Source organism: Nematolebias whitei, chromosome 6 (assembly GCF_014905685.2).
Source record: "Nematolebias whitei isolate Nwh7 chromosome 6, NemWhi1, whole genome shotgun sequence".
NCBI classification, from domain to species: domain Eukaryota; kingdom Metazoa; phylum Chordata; class Actinopteri; order Cyprinodontiformes; family Rivulidae; genus Nematolebias; species Nematolebias whitei.
In genome coordinates this window covers 33685979-33703628 of record NC_056503.1, presented here as the reverse complement: position 1 = coordinate 33703628, position 17650 = coordinate 33685979, and the positions used below count along the sequence as shown (strand labels likewise).

General features: G+C 40.7%; 1 protein-coding gene across 1 annotated transcript in view; it reads right to left on the bottom strand.

Annotated features, from left to right (window-relative positions):
- The window catches only part of LOC119410649 (rho guanine nucleotide exchange factor 26), a 50930-nt gene extending 33769 nt beyond the window's left edge, over positions 1-17161 (bottom strand). Inside the window, exons 1-9 of the mRNA XM_037677534.1 lie at positions 17002-17161; positions 15129-16580; positions 14580-14631; positions 14334-14476; positions 9855-9911; positions 9292-9452; positions 1685-1837; positions 1412-1541; positions 811-885 (exon numbers count right to left, since the gene is read on the bottom strand). Coding sequence (XP_037533462.1) covers positions 811-885; positions 1412-1541; positions 1685-1837; positions 9292-9452; positions 9855-9911; positions 14334-14476; positions 14580-14631; positions 15129-16499 — 2142 coding nt within the window. The 5' untranslated portion in view covers positions 16500-16580; positions 17002-17161. The remainder of the gene's footprint in view (positions 1-810; positions 886-1411; positions 1542-1684; positions 1838-9291; positions 9453-9854; positions 9912-14333; positions 14477-14579; positions 14632-15128; positions 16581-17001) is intronic.
- Between the last annotated feature and the right edge of the window lie 489 nt (positions 17162-17650).

Below are 17650 nucleotides of genomic sequence, written 5' to 3'. Positions count from 1 at the left end.
ATAAGACTAATATATATATATATATATATATATATATATATATATATATATATATATATATGTGTGTGTGTGTGTGTGTGTGTGTGTGTGTGTGTGTGTGTGTGTGTGTGTGTGTGCATTTAATGGCTAATTGTGAATCACAATTTAATTTTAAAGTTAGAAAACCAGTGTCTCATTGCTCAGTGCTAGAAACTAATGTAACATGCATCTTTATTGTGGGAAACAAAGTTAATTACATTAGTCCCTCGTTTATCGCTGGGGGTTCCGTTCTAAGTCCACCCGCGATAAGCGAAAAACCGCCAAGTAGGAACAGTAGTACAAATAGTAAGTAGTAGTTTATTTTAGTTATATATTGCAAGAGTGTGGGAAGTGTTTAGGTGTTTTAAACCCTTCCTACACTCTTGCAATATTCTAAACAATGTTTCTAAGCTCTAAGCTCTCTAAAAGAGCACAGCGTGCCATGATCTCTGCTCTCTCTGCCACCTGCCAGGGAGGGAGCTTCTCCCTGCACCTGTAGGCTGCACAGATGCAGCAGGTGCTAAATAATTTAAAATAATTTATTTTAAATTTAAAAAATCCATGCCTATCGTGCGGCTCATCCATCAACCAGTCAATTGTGTGTCATGTCTCCGAACTTACTTTGAAAAACCGCGAAAGACGAACCACGAAGTAGCGAGGGACTACTGTATTTCAATTCCTATTTTGTGGTCAATACTGGTTAAAGACATATATTAATAATACATATAAAATAAATAAAGAACAATGAATATGTTTATGGACCACTCAATGGTTTCACGTATAAACACTGACCTTGCTAACTGCCTGCAAGGCCTTCTTGCACTCTTCATATCGTGCTGAGTCTTTAGGCGTCTTCTGGCAGATTGTCTGTAGTGCAGAGATTCAGGACACGTCACATACACATAAATATCCTGCACATATAGAACACTTTTCATGGGCTATAACTCCTCCCACTCATCCCATTCCATTCATGTTTACCACACTCCCACCAGCAGCAGCCTAATAAAATATTGAAGCTGTGGGAAGAAACGAACAAAAATAAAACTTTCTCAAGATTCAAAAATCTGTGCGAGTACGAGCATAAAACCCCAGCACCTCCTGGGAGAGGACTGATAGAAGGCAGAGGGGAATAAAAGTCCAAGAAGAGGAAAAACAAATGAAGGACGGCAGAAACATTATGTGGCCAGAAGAAGAAAAAAAAATGTAAGTGAAAAAATAAACGTTAGAAGAGGGAAAGTGGAAATAAATCTTTTTTAGGTTATTAAACAATGATGTGCGGTCACAGAAACATCTCTGAGGTTGGAACCCGCCCAGTGGAGAATCACATAAACAAAGTGTTGCGTAACAGTCAGATTTTGACATTCCAGTTTGTGCTACCGTTCAGCTCACTCACATCCATGAGCAGAGGCAGACGAGTGATCCTCTGCATGGGCAGGATGAGGAACGAGATCATGGGGAGATTTCTGCAGTCTGGGTGGCCCTCGATCCTGGTTAGCACCTCCTTAAAAGATGGATTCTTGGAGCTGAAGAGAGGAAGGAAGTAGAAACTAGATCAGAAGAGTAATGATGGTGCGCAGAGATAAAAGACGGGGAGGGGAATCAAGCGCGGGGTAGAGCCCGCTGGCATGTTGGATCAAATCCGTTGTATGTTCGCTCGGTCACTCACATTAACTTCTGCAGCGTTCTTTGCTGATAGACCTCGTTAGAGCAGTACGTAACGTACGGATCAAAGTTGGACTCAGCGTGCCTGCAAATGATGTCACTGATGTCATCGATGACTATGTTGTGTTGGTGTCTTTCCTCCAGCTCGGTAAAGAACCTAAACAGTGATGAAAGAACAAAGGTATGTCAGGAGTTAAGACATCATTGAGTAAAAACCATCAAATCCCCCTCCCCAGAGAGGAAAAAATACAAAGTCAGGAAGGTGGAAGTGCCACTGACACCTCGCAAAAGGAACTCTGTCTTTAAATAGACACAATCCAACATTAACTACACCGCGGAGACTTTTCCACTTCCTGAGCAACACCAGATGGCCGATGGAAGGACACGCCATTTGTTTAACTCCAGAAGCACTGAAGTTGAACCGTAGAGGTTTCAGAGAAGTGTTTTTACATGTGCGAGCTCAGGTGACAAACAGGAAGCTCAGATTTTGTCTTTGACCAGTTGGGGCAGGTCTGAGCCGGAGCACGGGGATCGTTCAGATTGTTTGTGGAAAGCTTATGAAGAATTCAAGTCTTACTCGTTGGGAAGATTTTGAATGCTGAGCTAAGAGAGGGTTTAAGCTAACGGCTAAAGTTGGCTTGCTGTTGTCCTAAAATAATTAATCTAAAAAAATGTCATGGTGGCTGATGCGAAAATGATTTTATACATTTTTACACTACTGTCAAGTTTCAATTATATGTTAGTTATAAGCCCAAAGCTGCACCCAGGGCCGGCCCAACGCATAAGCAAATTAAGCGGCTGCTTGGGGCCCCGGGGCCACTAGGGGGCCCCCTAAGTGGAATTGATTTTTTGTTGTTTTTGTTGTTTTTAGTAATGATTTCTATATGATTCTATTTAATATTTTAAGTTCTGCTTTTGCAAATTGTTGCATACATTTACACCGTTTTAAGAACTTATTGTTCAACTTTATATTTATTTTTGAAACCGTTTTACGTGATTTCAATTGTTCATTTACATTATTTAAGTATTTCCTTAATATTTTTTTTGTCTGTTTTTGCACAATTTGATTTATTTGTATGCATCTAAGTTATGTTATCTGTTTGTTGTTGATCTTGCACTACAAATTATTTTGAACATTACTGTTGCAGTTCTTTGGAACCAAAGACAATAAACCAGATGACACTTTTGCTATAAAATACATTGTGTACTGGTGTTTTTTGTCTTTTGGTTGTCCTTACTTTAAGTACCACTCGAGCGCACATGTCAAACTCAAGGCCCGTGGGCCAAATCTGGCCAGCCATAACCATTTCTGTGGCTCTCTACACCCTAGAGGGCCACAAAAACAGAATTTCAAGATAACAGTTGTGTGCTTCAATATTACTGTATCAGTCAAATTAAATCAGTTTTTAGTTTATAATGCCAAATTACTCAAACATAAAATATTAAATTTTAGAAGTAGTCATCAAATGCAGAGAAAGTTATATTTTACCAGTTTGTTAATAGGTAGTTTTATCAATACATTTTATTATGGCTGGTCTTTTGAGGACATTCGTTAGCTTGATGTGGCCCAAAATGAAAACGAGTTTGACACCTCTGCACTAGATGATGTCATACAGGATCATGTAAAAAGGGCTGTCAGAGTTGCAAAGAGTTTATGTTTGGTGGGTGAATGATCTGATCATCTGACTGTTGATTGCAGTAATCCACATTAAATAGAGGGCCCCAAACCAAATTTCGCTTAGGGCCCCATGGAGGCTTGGGTCGGCACTGGCTGCACCAGAAGTGCTCTAGCAAGCTGTTGCTACAACTTATTAACAAAAAAATATTGTGTAAATAACCAGACAATTGGCATTGTATTGTATTTTAAATGTTTATAAAATATCTTTTGCATGAACTGTTGTGCACTTATTGAAAGTGAAGCGTTTTAAGATGCCTCAATCCACTTTGGTCTTGGTCCTGCTCAGGCTAACCGTTAGCATTTCAGTCTGATCAGAAAAAAACATCCACTGGTAAGATAATGGTTTGCAAGCTTTCCTCAGAAACAAACATTGTACTTTAAGTTTCTTTTAGAAACATTGTTTCTAGTGACCAAGTACACATGTAAAAAAGCACACACTTTTGTCACCAGTCCATGTCCTACAGATTTTTTTTATTTTTTTTTATTTTAAGAAGCGGTATGCTGATGTCTCCTGTCACTGAGATTTGAATAGTGATTGTTTGTAATATTCAAGATGTGGTTTTTTTTTCTGTACTGGAACTAAACAAAGAACGCAAGTAAGTTTTAATGTTTTAGATGCAAGATATTACAATGCGTAGGTGTTACATTGTGTATAAGCTGAGCTGTCCCTTAGTGATGCTGCTATAGACTTAGACTGCTGGAGGACAAACTGACCACATTTTTTTCCACTATGCTTTTCTTTACTTACTCTGCTCAACCTGATTAGCATTTGTAATTATTTTTTTCTATCCTTAACATGTGTTTTTGTCTTTCATGTACACCTGGACCTATATCTGGACCTGCCCTTCTGTGTTTGTTTGCCTCTCATTCCTGTTCCTCTCAAACCCAGCTGGTCAAAGCAGATGGAGTTCTGCTGGAGGTTTCTTCCTTTTCAAAAGGGAGTTTTTCCTTTCCACTGTTGCCATTGTGCTTGCTCAGGATGGGAGACTGCAATGAAGTGAAGATTCAACTTGTCTGTTGGTTTCCTTTAGAGAACTTTGCTGGTTGGCTTTTCTATGTATGTGTGTTTTCCTGAGACAACTTTGTTGTGATATGGCGCCATATAAATAAACTGAATTGAAAATTGAATAGGAACATATGAGATATTTGTTTATCATTTTTTTGACTTGTCCTGGTGAGCAGATGGAGCAATTTTATCCATCACCAGGTGCATAGACAGAGTTGGGGGCCACCATAGATTAATCATTAGCCACCCCAGTGGCCATCCCAATTATTTGAGGAGACTATACTATTAAGCAATATAAAAACTAGTAATCTTAGTTTCCTTAAGTGATAGGGGTGGCCTGGTCGCTTTTTGTCTTTAACCTTTTTTTTTTAATTAATGGTGGTGGCCATCTTGGATTTTGACATCATAACCCAGTTTTCGAAAGGAAGCTTTCTTATGCCTAGATGTAACGTAGCTAATCAATTTCAATTCAATTTCAATTCACTTTATTTGTATAGGGTCAAGTCACAATAGAAGTCATCTCAGGGCACTGAACAGAAACATTCATATATAAAAATAATATTAACAAAAACATTAATAAAAATAATAATAATTTAACATTATTTATCTGAGGAGCTGACTGCTTTGAGTTTAACTCCATCACAGACTCTCATCTTGAGCAAGCATGAAGGTGACAGTGGACAGGAAAAACTCCCTCATGAGGAAGAAACCTTTAGCAGAACCAGGCTCAGGACAAGTGGACATCTACTTCGACTAGTTGGGTTTGGGAGGAACAGATACACAATGGCAGGTCGAGAATCACATTAAGCTAGAAATAGTATCTAATGAAAACTATTCAATTTAAACAATTCATTTTAGTAAATTAGGCCAATTTGTTCTCCAGTAGTCTAAGCTTAAGACAGCATGACAAGCCAACCCTAACTATAGGATTTATCAAAAAGGAAAGACTTTAGCCCAGTCTTAAAACTGGACAATGTGTCAGCCTCAAGGACAGAAACTGGAAGTTGGTTCCAGAAGAGAGGAGCCTGATAACTGAAAGATCGTCCTCCCATTCTGCTTCTGGAAACTCTAGGGACCGCGAGTAAGCCTGCAGTTTGAGAGTGAAGTGCTCTGTTTGGAAAATATGGAACAATAAGATCTCAAATATAAGATGGAGCTAGGTTGTTGAGCGCTTTGTAGGTTAGAAGTAAGATTTTGAATTAAATTCTGAGTTTGACTGGGAGCCAGTGGAGAGAAGCTAAAACTGGAGAGATATGATCTCTCCTACTAACTCCAGTTAAGACTCTGGCAGCAGCATTTTGGATCAGCTGAAGACTTTAAAGAAGTATTTGGACACCCAGATAACAAACCATTGCAATAGTCCAGTCTAGATGTGACAAATGCATGAACCAGTTTTTCTGCATCATTTTTAGATAAGATGTTTCTAATTTTATGGAAGTTGGCACGTTGCTTATTATTCAAGTTATCACGCTCACAACATTCACGGACCGACAGACAGACGGAGGGTATTTCCAGTTCCCCCTTCCACTCTGCGACTGGGGACCGAACAGGTCAATGCTGCTAACATTCAGCCTGCTTCCCCTTCAGATGCAAAACAGCCTAAACGCACACCACAAAGAATATGTTGCCAAGAGAAAATGAAAGCTTTAAATCAGGGTGACAAGAACAAAAATGTGCAGAATGGCTACTAACAAAAACAGGGTTACACTATTTGAACATTTTTAAATAACCTTATCAACTTTAACTCATCTGTCACTGTTGTTAATTTGTTGGGTTTTATTTGGTGTATTGAAGAGGGAAAAGGTCCTTCCCAGAGGATACCATCACAAACAGTGTCACACCTGCACAGAAAAACACCCATTCTCTATCAGACAGACTACACAAAACCAACTGGAAGGGAAATATACACCTTTTGTTTTGAGAAGTTAAACTAAAAAAAACACAGCCTCTTGTTTAACCAGTACTGTGGTGTACAGTCATACATTAGAGTTTACGTGAGAAATGAAAGTGAGTGGGGTTTCAGCATGTCCAAACACAGGATAGAATATTTAGGGAATTTACAAATATCTCCATGCAAACAAAGATAAAATGAGATCTTCACAGATGTACAAAAAAACACTCATAAACATTCACACACGTCTGGTGAGCTTAGAGGAAGTCTTCAATATAATTGTACAGTAGGAAAAATCTTTCTTTAAGAAGGCGGCTGCAGATGTTGTATGAAATAACATCAGCCCAAGCAACGTTTTTAGTTGCTCGTTGTACGTTTACACAGAAAATGCCACTAAATATGTTCAAAATAAAATCTACAAAAGTTCAGATATTTTCTGTTCTGTTGACAATTATTATCTTACCTGTTTTAGATTAATTTTACAAACTGTCTTAGTTTGCCAAAATAATTTCATTGTTAACAAGCTAACAGCTAGTTTGAGCTGTAAGCACTATTTTATAAACTTTGGCATTGCTGCCTGACATGTGACATTTTTACACAGAATTCTATCATTATCTTTAATGGCACATAGCAGCAACTGTTAGCTGTGGCACTTCCAGTAAGAATATCACAGTATGTCTACTAGATCAGCCATGTCATGCAAAACTGACAACTGTCTAAGATTCATAAAATATGTTTTGCAAGAACTGCGCTGAAATGTCTAAGACTGGAGTTGTGTTACATTAGCTGCAGTCATCCTTGATTAACTTGTTAAACCTGTCAAAAACAAAATCGTATTACCATCTACAGGTAAGATATTGCTTTCATAACCTTTCCACAGAACATACAGGGTAGGATATGATGGGGGAAGTTATGTAAAGGTCATGGATGTTTTCATTTACTACTGTTAAATTAATACAGAACCATGTATGTGAAGTCGAGTCTCTTTGTCTACTCAGAGAGGATCCTGATAACTTCTGACATCTTTAACAACTGTGAGCTGTGAAGCAGAGGTCGTCATGACCTCGCCTTTGTTGATGACGGGTATTTAAGCTTTAGCCCCTAGTATACTGCCGCGTACATACGTGTTAACGGACGTACGCGTGTACTGTACGCAGACGGTTCAGACTTCGTACTCCAGCGTACACCCCGAGCAGCTGCAGAGCAGCTTCACAGACAAGGGGCGTTTACCTTTGGGACAAATTGTGGTCGCCGATTGGTCATTTGCTGACACACCTACTTGATTGATTGACAGGTCGGAAAAAAATTTTAAAAAGCGAGCGCTGGCAGCCTCAGCTGCAGCGGTGTTCTGTGTTTATATGTTGTTAATAAAAAGATCTAAAAAATAAATAAAAAAACAGGGAGCGCTGGCTCTACAGCCCACACATCAGACCAGCCCAACAGGAAATCTTCAGACCCTCCCGCAGCCATGCTGGACCTGAGTTTAATTCGCTCGAGACAAATTCCTTCATTTCTCACCATTTCAGTCATGGCATCAACGGAGGAGGAAGAGATCACTTGACTTTTGGCAAAAAAAACAAAAGAAAAGGCCAGATCAGGGATGAAGAAGGGGAATTTAATACATTGGTGTCGCATACAAAACAGTCCGTCGGTGGGCAGTTTATTGTGCGACACCGCGTACGCGTATGCGGTCATAAAAATTTGAGCGTTGCACAGACATGCCCTGGGGGGTACGCTCGTACCTCTGCGTACGTACGTGCGTACCTCTGCGTATGGACGTATGCGGCAGTATACTGGGGGCTTAACTCGTTGTCCACAGGCAGACCTTGTGATCAGGGCTTCATATAACATCGTGCATGCCTGTTTTCAATGCTGCACCCCCTTGCAAGGATTAAACCTGGGTTGAAAAGATCTTCTCACATTTCTGTTTGTGGCTTATTTGATTAATGAGTTGATGACAGGATAATTAAATTGTCCAACAGGATACTTTGTTTCAAACAGATGAAACGCTGGCAAGTAGTTTTTTACTTACTCACTGTTATTGATTTTTTTTTATTTCTATTATTATTTTTAGTGTATGTTTCTACTTTTGTGCAGCTCTACCCCCCCCCCCCCCATTTTTTTTCTTTACTATTATTTTTTTCAATAAGGCTGTTTTAACATGTTCTAAACAAATAGTCATTTTAATTTTACTATGTCTTTTCACCCCAACACTTACTAGCTTGCATTTTGCATTGAAATAGCAAGAATAAATGTTATTTTTGTCTGTGTTAGTAAAACATTGACTAAATATAGTCCGAACTGAAGACTACGTAAAGTCAACTTCCTCAACAGCTCTTGTGCTATTTCAAATAGCTGAGGCAGCGCAGATTATTTTAGCCTCAGCTTTTTGAGTGCTTTCATACATTTATAAGGTTAATGTTCGGAAGAGTCATCAACCAGTTTACCCACGTGCAAAACTAAAATCTGATGGACAAGTCAACTTCAGATAACTGAAGACCAAACTCTTCGCAGCCAGCTTGTTCCAGCTCTCTTTGATTAACATTTGACTTCACACATAAAAACAAACACGAGCTCTGCGCAGTCGAAACGGAACCGCTTTCAAAAAGAAAACTGCCCCACATGAGAGAACTACAAGAAAATGCCATCACATAATCCATCCATGCATCCATTTCTTCTTCTTCGTGGGTGGTGGAGAGCTGGTGTTTATCTCCAACCACCACTGCGCAAGAGGCAGGGGACACCCTGGACTGGTCACAAGTCCATAGAGACAAACACTAATACTCATTCACACTTTCACTCACACCTAAGGAGAATTTATTGTTACCAATAAACCTAGCATGCGTGGTTTTGGTCTATGGGACGAAACTGGAGTACCTGGACAAAACCAACAATGAGAACATGTAAACTCCACACAGAGAGATCCCAGACTGGGAGGCAAAGCTGTCATGAAGAACCCCCAAATGAAGCCTAAAACTGCCAACCAGCTCAGAGAAATAAAAAAAAATAAATAAAAACTACAAAAAATAAGCATACTTTTTGCTGGCCTCACAGACGTCTGAGATGTTGGAAAACAGGTGGTGGTGCTCGGTCTTGGTCATAGCCTCACTGAGCTCCGCCGAGTTCTTGAACATGCGGATGAGAATCTCCAAACTGTGGAGGTAGGAGTGCTCCGAAGAGATGACCTCAAAGATGGCCTGAGGGGAAAAGCAACAGAATCAGGGTTGTGGGTTCACAGTGAGTCAGGTGATCCGTGGAGTGGAATGTGCTCCATCATCAGCATGTCTCACATACCTGCAGGCTTCACTCACGCCAGGAATGTTAAAGACAACCACGCACTCCTAAACGCCTATGAACACGTTTTTTGTGTTTTAAAGTATCTTATGTAATCATTTATGAGCAGTCGCTCCACTCTACTTTCAAATGATTTATCTTTGATCAATTTTAAGTTTAAGTGCACCTCTGATACGTTAATGGGTTTTTGATTAGAGTAGCAGAATATAAAATACCAGAAAGAGAAGCTTCTCTCAGTTCTTGATGACTCTAAAACGTGTTGCAAAATTAAACTGTAATACGCAAAAAAAATACACAAATCCTACCTCCTGTCGTTTGCGTTCCTCCGGCCTCAGATGATCTAAGAGGCCACTTTTCTTGACCTAAACAGAAAACATTCATGAACATTAGTTTATTCCAAGTCAAGAGACCTCTTTATTTATCACAAGGCTGTGTGCTGTTATCGTTGTTGTGAGATAAAGGAACATTTAGTATCAATACTGAATTTCTAAGATCAAAATGGACAGGCCTTGTCTTCAATTTGAAAGAGATATTTTGTTGTCAGCATAAAGCAGAAACCAATTTTTGTATGTTGGTATGCAGCTGATATTTATATACACAAGCAAATCAATTTTATCAAACAAAGTGAAGGTGTAATGCTATAAAATTAAATGGTCTTTGGTAGGAACAGTAATAACATTGACATTTAGAAGTCTGTTTCTGTTATGAACAATAAATATCTTACCTGTTGCAGAACACTCTTTGAACAGCCTCAGTTTGACAGAATGACATACTGACAGATAGTATCTCACTAGGTGGTGTGTCAGGGGAATTTAAGTAAAGGTTACGAATGATTATCACTAATGTTAAATTAATGTGCGCGAGTTAGAGAGTTGTTTTGTCGCCTGCATGCGCACGGAGGTGCACCTGATTAACTCTAAGGCCTTCGCCGAGTCTGTAAGCTGGAAAGCCGAGGTCGTCTTGACCTCGCCTCTTGTCTGATAAGCACTTCTTGCCTCACAGTCTGGTGCAGCTTCTCACTGACGAGACTAAAAGCATGGGATTTTTGCACATCTGTAAAAGCTTCCTCGTGACCTTCTATCCTTGCAAGTAAAGACAAGTTAAAAAAATCTTCTCGTGTCCTCAGAGTGGCTTATTTGAGTAAACAGATGATGAAAGGATATTTATTTATCCATCCATCCATTCATTATCTACCGCTTGTTCCGAAGTCGGGTCACGGGTATATATATATATTTATTTAGGGTATTTATTCAATAAGGATATTTATTGTGTTGGCGACACAAAATTTCAAGAAAATACATAAGTTTTTGTTGCAGTCTCACTAAGTTTTCAGTGTTTACACTGGTGGTGCATTCTTGAGCTGTCACTTTTTGAACATCACGTCTCTTTGTCTGGTGCACAGCTTGCAAAATTGTATTCCAAGTTATGGACATTATTTTGTCGCCTACTTCCGCCCGCTTTCTCAGCCACCCCCCCCTCGTATTTTGGAGATGAAGATGGGCAGATTGAGACCAGTTTTGGACGAGTATTATTTATAATCAGTGTGGGATTTTTTTTTAATCTGGAGCTCTTGTGCAGGTGTGAAATTGTTCAAAACTGAACAGTCAAAATTAGGCGCCTCTGTGAATCACGCAACGGTATCTTGAACACCCCCCCACACACACACACACACACACAAATGCTTCAAGATGGAGACTCGCAGTGAGATGTTATCTTAACAGCTAGTCTGGGCAGAGCCGAGACCAACGTGGATTGCTTTGTCTTTAAACAAGTCACACCTCGAAAATTTAATGGCAGTTCATAAACCTTTATATTGACGAAAATTTGGCGTTACACAGTTGATTACATAAAACTGGCTGCCAGATGATGCCTCATGATGCAAAATTAACAACAATTTAATGGTTTAGAAAATCGTATTTTCATGAACTGCCATAATTTCTTTGGAGATTTGAGTTGTTTTAGGACTACAACAATCCACTTTGGTCTTGGCTCCTCAGACTAGCCATTTTCTCCAGTGCTATACGAGAAGCTATCTACAACAAGTAAGATATTTACTGGTCCTAATCTTTCCACAGATCACAACTTCAGAACGATCTTTAAGGTTTAGTTAAAAGCGTGGCTCTTTTGCACGTTTTCCCTCATCCAGGTGATGTGGACAGAAGGATTGCACATAACCAGTTAACCAGACGATGTTATCTTCCCTACAAAGGTTCCCATCCTGCTTTGGATGAATCATTTTCCTTTGACAAGGAAGTGATACTGCCTCCTCCAGAAACGCTATCCCTCCAGCAGAAGTGTCTGCCCCTGAGTATTCGGCAAACAATGAGAACAAATAAAACTAACAAGCGCCTCACGAGATTGGTCTTTATTTGATTTCTTCCACATGTAAAGATAACTTGGTTAACGATTAACCATTTTAGAAAAACCTCCACTCTTCTGTTTAAAACGTGGTGCTATGCAGCTGATTTTTTTTTTATTTTTTTTTTTTACAAGAGCAACTTTCCTTTAATTGGTGTCAAATTAATAAAAAAATAAACTTCTGAATTATACTTTGTGCTCCACTGAAGCAGTTTTGACTGGAACATTGTTGATAATGTGTTGTCCTTTAGCAGAAATGTACAAGCTGAAAATGTTTTGTTTGTTTTTTGGGGGTGGGGGGGCTTAAAGCTGTACTACAAAAAAATACAAAACTTCCATAAAAAGAGTGAATGTCAGATTTGCCCCACCTTCAAAAAACTACCAGCTGTAAGAAAAACAATAAGAAACTGGTGGATTAAACGTCCTCACATACTCCAACTAATAAGTGAAGGGTGGAGCTATGCGAGTTTTACCCATAAGGTGTGACAACCTGAACATCCAGTTCTCGTCTTATTGGAATTTAAAAATAAAAATGTTCTAACACTTTGACAGTAACATCATGAGTGCCATCATTTTCCCCTAAAATCAGAAAGACAAGTCAGAGGCGTTGGCGTGAGACTTCCAGCAAGACGAAACTCATACCAATCCACAGCTGTACGGCAGCTGGGATGGAAAACGAAAGCATACTTCGGTTTTCATCCGTGTCTTGATGTAAGCAGAAGCAAAGATGTGCTAAAAGAAGTTCTCTAGTTTCAGTTTAATTCCAAATCCATTACAGGCTCTGTGCCACTATTTTCAAACTGATCCTAATAGAAGCATTCACTCTATTGTTTTTCTGTTTATATTTATTATTCCTACTTGATCCTTTCTGTACGTTTTTCAGCATCTAACTAGTCACACAGAGCTTGTTCTGCTCCTTTCAGCTTACTTCTGTAAGTTTCAGCTTTTTCGGCTAGCATTTAGCTGTTTCTACGCTAATTTCATCTTTATCAGCTAATTCCACATTTTTTTGCACTCATTTAAACTTTTTTCAGCCTAATTCAGCAAAAAACATGCTCTCCCAACTTCCTTCTAGTAATTTAAGCTTCTTTCTGCTTGTTTTAGCTACTATTCAGCTGGTTTTGACAAATTACAGCTTTTCTTAGATCATTTCAACTTTATTGTGCTAAGTTCTGCCTTTTTCAGCCTTTGTGGGCACAATTAAGCTCCCTCCACTTCCTTTTGGAAATTTAAGTTTCTTTCTACATTTTTTTAGCTACTATTCTGCTGTTTTATAGAAAAACTAGGATAACTCTGCTATTTTTAGAGCTATTCAGCTGAAACTTGCCGTATTGGTAGCTGACAAGGATCCCTAATAGACTCTACGGAAATCAAAAATCCAAGATGGCCACCTTAGCAAAAAGGGAAAAATACTATAAATCTGCCAATTTTAGTCATATTAAGCTGAAAGTTGGTGTGATGATAACTGACGATGTTTCCCATCGAATGCCACATGAAAATCAAAAATCCAAGATGGCCGCCAATGCTACTTTTGAATGGATTTAACAGCCATTTTTACACATACGAAGCTGAATTTTGGTGAGGTTATAGCTAAGAACGTTCCCTATCCCATACTGCATCCAACTCAAAAATCCAAGATGGCCACCTTAGCTAAAAAGAAAAAATATAACTTGGGCATTTTTAGAGCTATTCAGCAGAAATTTGGTTTAGTGGTAGCTGACAGCGAACCCAAACACATAGTACTGTCCCATCAACAATTTATTTGCCATCAGCCTGGTAGTCCATTACATTAGGAACAATTGTGCACTTTCTGCTTCCTTCTGATGTTTGAAGCTTTTTTTCTGCTATTTTAAGCTACTTTTCAGCTGTTTTCTTGAAATTCTCAAGAAGCATTCACACTTGCATTTTCACAGGAAATGCAGATTCTCTAGTTGTGTCTTTGCTTCCACAGTTGCAAAACTAGAACTATAAAAAGATGATGCCATGAGACAAGAACACTTAATTAGGAAACTAGAGGAGCCTATCTGTGTCTGTTAGTGTTACGCAATGCAGCGCTACCTCACATCCCCCTACAGGCAACTTTTAAAGCGTATTTGCAGTCTGACAAGTGTTTGCCAACACGTTGGCATTAAGCCCAGCGGGGCTCCCAGGACTTCCTGTGACTCTGACTGCCTGTCTGCCTGAGTCCTGGAAGGAGTTTACTCCCTGATTAACAGAGTGAGGGGCAGAGGAGAATGGGTGTGGGAGGATGGCCAAACTGGTTATGGCAGCAAGCATCAGAGGTCTCGAATTCCAAAAACTCCCATGTCCACCACACTAAGGTTGTGAGCGTGGCATGGAGAGAAAAGGCACAGAAGACACAAGAAGCTGGCTGGATGCTGGCACGACAACTTTGTGTGTGTTTGTTTGTGTGTGTCATGTCTAACCACACTGAGCTGGCTCCAGGAGGCACGCAAGGGTCTGTACTGCACCACGATGCCATCATCAGGTTTGGGTCCTCTGGAATCGGCGTCCTCGTCTGAGTCGTTATGTAGCGCCTTCTCTTGGTAATTTTGGTAAAGTTCCTCTTCTGAAATGTGGTTTAATGATAAAAAAAAAAAGTTAGGAACACGTGAACTCAACGTTTGCAGTTTAACTAAAGACATGCAACTGAACAGATAAGGGTTTCTCACCTTCCCTGTCAAATGTTCGCTGACTTGACAAGACTTTCCTCTTATCTAGAGTCTGAAAGAGAAGGAAACTTTCACAAACAGGAACCCTCTGAGAACAAGTAAACACAATGATCTTTAAATAAAACTGACCTACTGCTGTAAATACATCTGCCACCTGCTCATGACCGCTCGCTCTCTGCACTTTATAATGACCCCCTTCATGGATTTCAGTCTAATTGCAGACCCATTGTGTATTTAAGAGAACACAGAGTCTCGTTACATCACATCTCCCCAACAAACAAGCTAATTGTTTTCCTGCAAGGCTTTGTCCAACCGTCTGCTGCTGCTTGTTGGTTCCACATTAGTCAGCCTGTGTTGCAGTTTTATCATTTGGACTTTACTCTTCTCAAATCAAAAGTCTGAGTCAAAGCAATCTTTGTGCCAAGCAGTGTATAAAACTTTTAGAAGGGGTTGGGATTACCAATCAAAACAATCTTAATTTGCTACAGCTAAGTGAAATACCAAGGATTAAACGAGCTCCTTGACAAAGCACCTTTTTCTTTTACCAACCTTGTTTTTTTTGTTGCTTTTAAGTTTTTCCGTTCGAGGACTAGAAGGCCTTGAAATCCGGGGGCTGGGAAGTTTTAGTGTCCCAGAGTTCATAGGAGTCATGGTGCCAGGACTTGATGGGCTGACAGGTGAATCTGGACTATCCAAAACAAGCCCTCGTAGGTCAGGCTGGAACAACGGCTGGTTCTTTGGATCCACCAAAGGGGCCTCCGATTCATCTCTGCTCACCACTGCCCTCTTATAAGATGTGCTCCTCAAACCTCTCCTCAGGGTCCCAGGGCTTTCACTTCCATCTGTTTCTTCATTGTGGCCCCCTCCAGTAGAAAAGTAGCCTCCGGTCTCCACCATGCTGAGAGCTTTCAGACCTCGTTTGGAGTGCTCCAACCCCTGCCTGACCAAACCCTGGCTTCCATTAGAACATGCCTTGTTCTGTCGAGTTTCCGACACCAAGCCTTTGGGGATGAGCTGCTGGGTGCCCATCTTCAGGGCGGCGGGACTGTTGGTGCTCAGGACGATGGTGGGCAACGGTGAGGTAGTTGGGGAAAGCGATGGTGATGGGGAGGTAGAGGACGATGAGGCAAGCAGGGTGTCCTGTGAGGATGTCCAGGACTGTCTGAGTAGTGAGTGCCCTCTGTCTGCTGGCGATGGGGAGCGGGGGGTGGGAGGGTCTGAGGAGGTTAAGGACATGAGTGAGGGGATGCTTGAAGTGGAGCTGTCGGAGGGAGTGAGGGTTCCCCCCGATGGAGATGAGGAGCTGGACGAGGATGACCATGAAGACTGTTCATAGTGATTGTTGTTCGCGGGCGTGGAACAGTTGTGAAAAACCGCTTCGGATGAAGGCGGGTTTGTCCCGAACTTATTCTGGTCTTTCTGTAAGCGGAGACTGAGAGGACTTGGGGTTTGTCTCCTGTTGTCCAAATGATGCTTGTCAGACCGTGCAGCTTGTCCATTACTGGTTTTCCCTCGCTCACTGTCCCCATTGCACAATCTGTTGTCCAGTGAAGCGCTTTTGTTTGGCTCAGACCTAAATTTGGACAGTGAGAAACGCCCACTGGTGAAGTGTCCAATGCTTATACTCCGAACCACTCGGGTTTTCTTTGAGGGCTTGTGTAAAATGTGCTTTATCGTTGATGTGTTTTTGCCAAAAGGCTGGGGAGGGATGGCGAGTTTCTCAGCTGGCTGACTCAAAGTGAAGGAGCTGTTGTTGACTTCCACAGGGTAATCTGTTCTCGTGACCCCATTTATGTGATAACTGAGGGGTCGCGTCTTAGATCTGCTTGAGTCCAGGGAGCTTCTAGAAATGTCGGTGCGTGGCTTCCACAGAGGCGTGATGTTGTTATTGGACAGATCTACATCGTTGCCAAGATCCATGGTGGCGATGTGTTTTATGTGTGGCTGAACTTGCAGGTCACGGAGCAAACAACAGAGCCCTATAGAGAGCAGACCTCTCCCCTTGGGACAGAAAAAAGACAAGAATCACTAAGTGTCCAAACTCCCAGGGTTACTCATTAACAGGAGTTCAGAGCAGAAACAAGCAGGCAATAACAGTCAAGACACACACAAGTCAGAAAATTATGCTGCAAACAGCAGTAAAAAACAGAGGACAGTCCTTTTGTATTTGCTCACTGTGCTGAAATGCCCTAATTCCAAACTGGACGGAGCGGGAAATTACTCTGATACCACAAAAGAGCAACAAGGGGAAAGAAATTCTCAAATCCAAGTTACTTCTAAATGTGTTAATCCATGCACAAGTCACCAAACACACAGGCAGGATTGAGTTTCTGAAAACAAAACTCTTTTTTTTTTTTTCATTCAACTTTTAATCCCATTTGTGCATTGTGTGATTTGTGCAGCAGTTTAAAGTCCAGTTTACCTGAAGTCTGTTGATCTGAAAGACGCGCTCATTGTGCCCGCGCTGGTGGGAAACTGCGCGTCTGTCGGTGGAGAAAGTAAAAAAAAAAAAACTGAAGTGAAGGACTTTCAAGAGTGGAGTCCAGCAGAACAGAGCAGGAGCAAAAGTTTTCTAAAGTGACTGACCGAGCGGAGACTCTCCGTGCGCCTTTTGGAACGCGTCTGCGAGCGCGCGGAGGAGTGTCACAAGGAGGAGGAGGGACAGTGGGGAGGGGGGTGGGAGAGACAGTGCTCAAGTTCACAGCTGAACTCAAGAATATTTTCTGCTTCAGAACGCGCATCAGGAAGGATTTCCGAGAAGGCAGTGACGCATTTTGAAGGAGAAGCAGTTATCCCACATAATTACACAACAGACAGGCCTACATGCACACACACGCACGGGGGGTGGTGGAGAGTTTAAAAAAAAGCAATATAAATAAAAGTGCAACTTTTAATTTTGAAGATGTACACTGTTTCAAACAAACCTGGGGGGAAACAAAATGGGTTATTTTAGAAAAAACTATATTGTGTTTGGCGCCATCTGGTGGCCGATACAGGTATTTCAACGGATTTAAACAACTTTTACAATGAAAGAAAGGAAAAAAATATATTTTTTTTTATTTATGTCTATT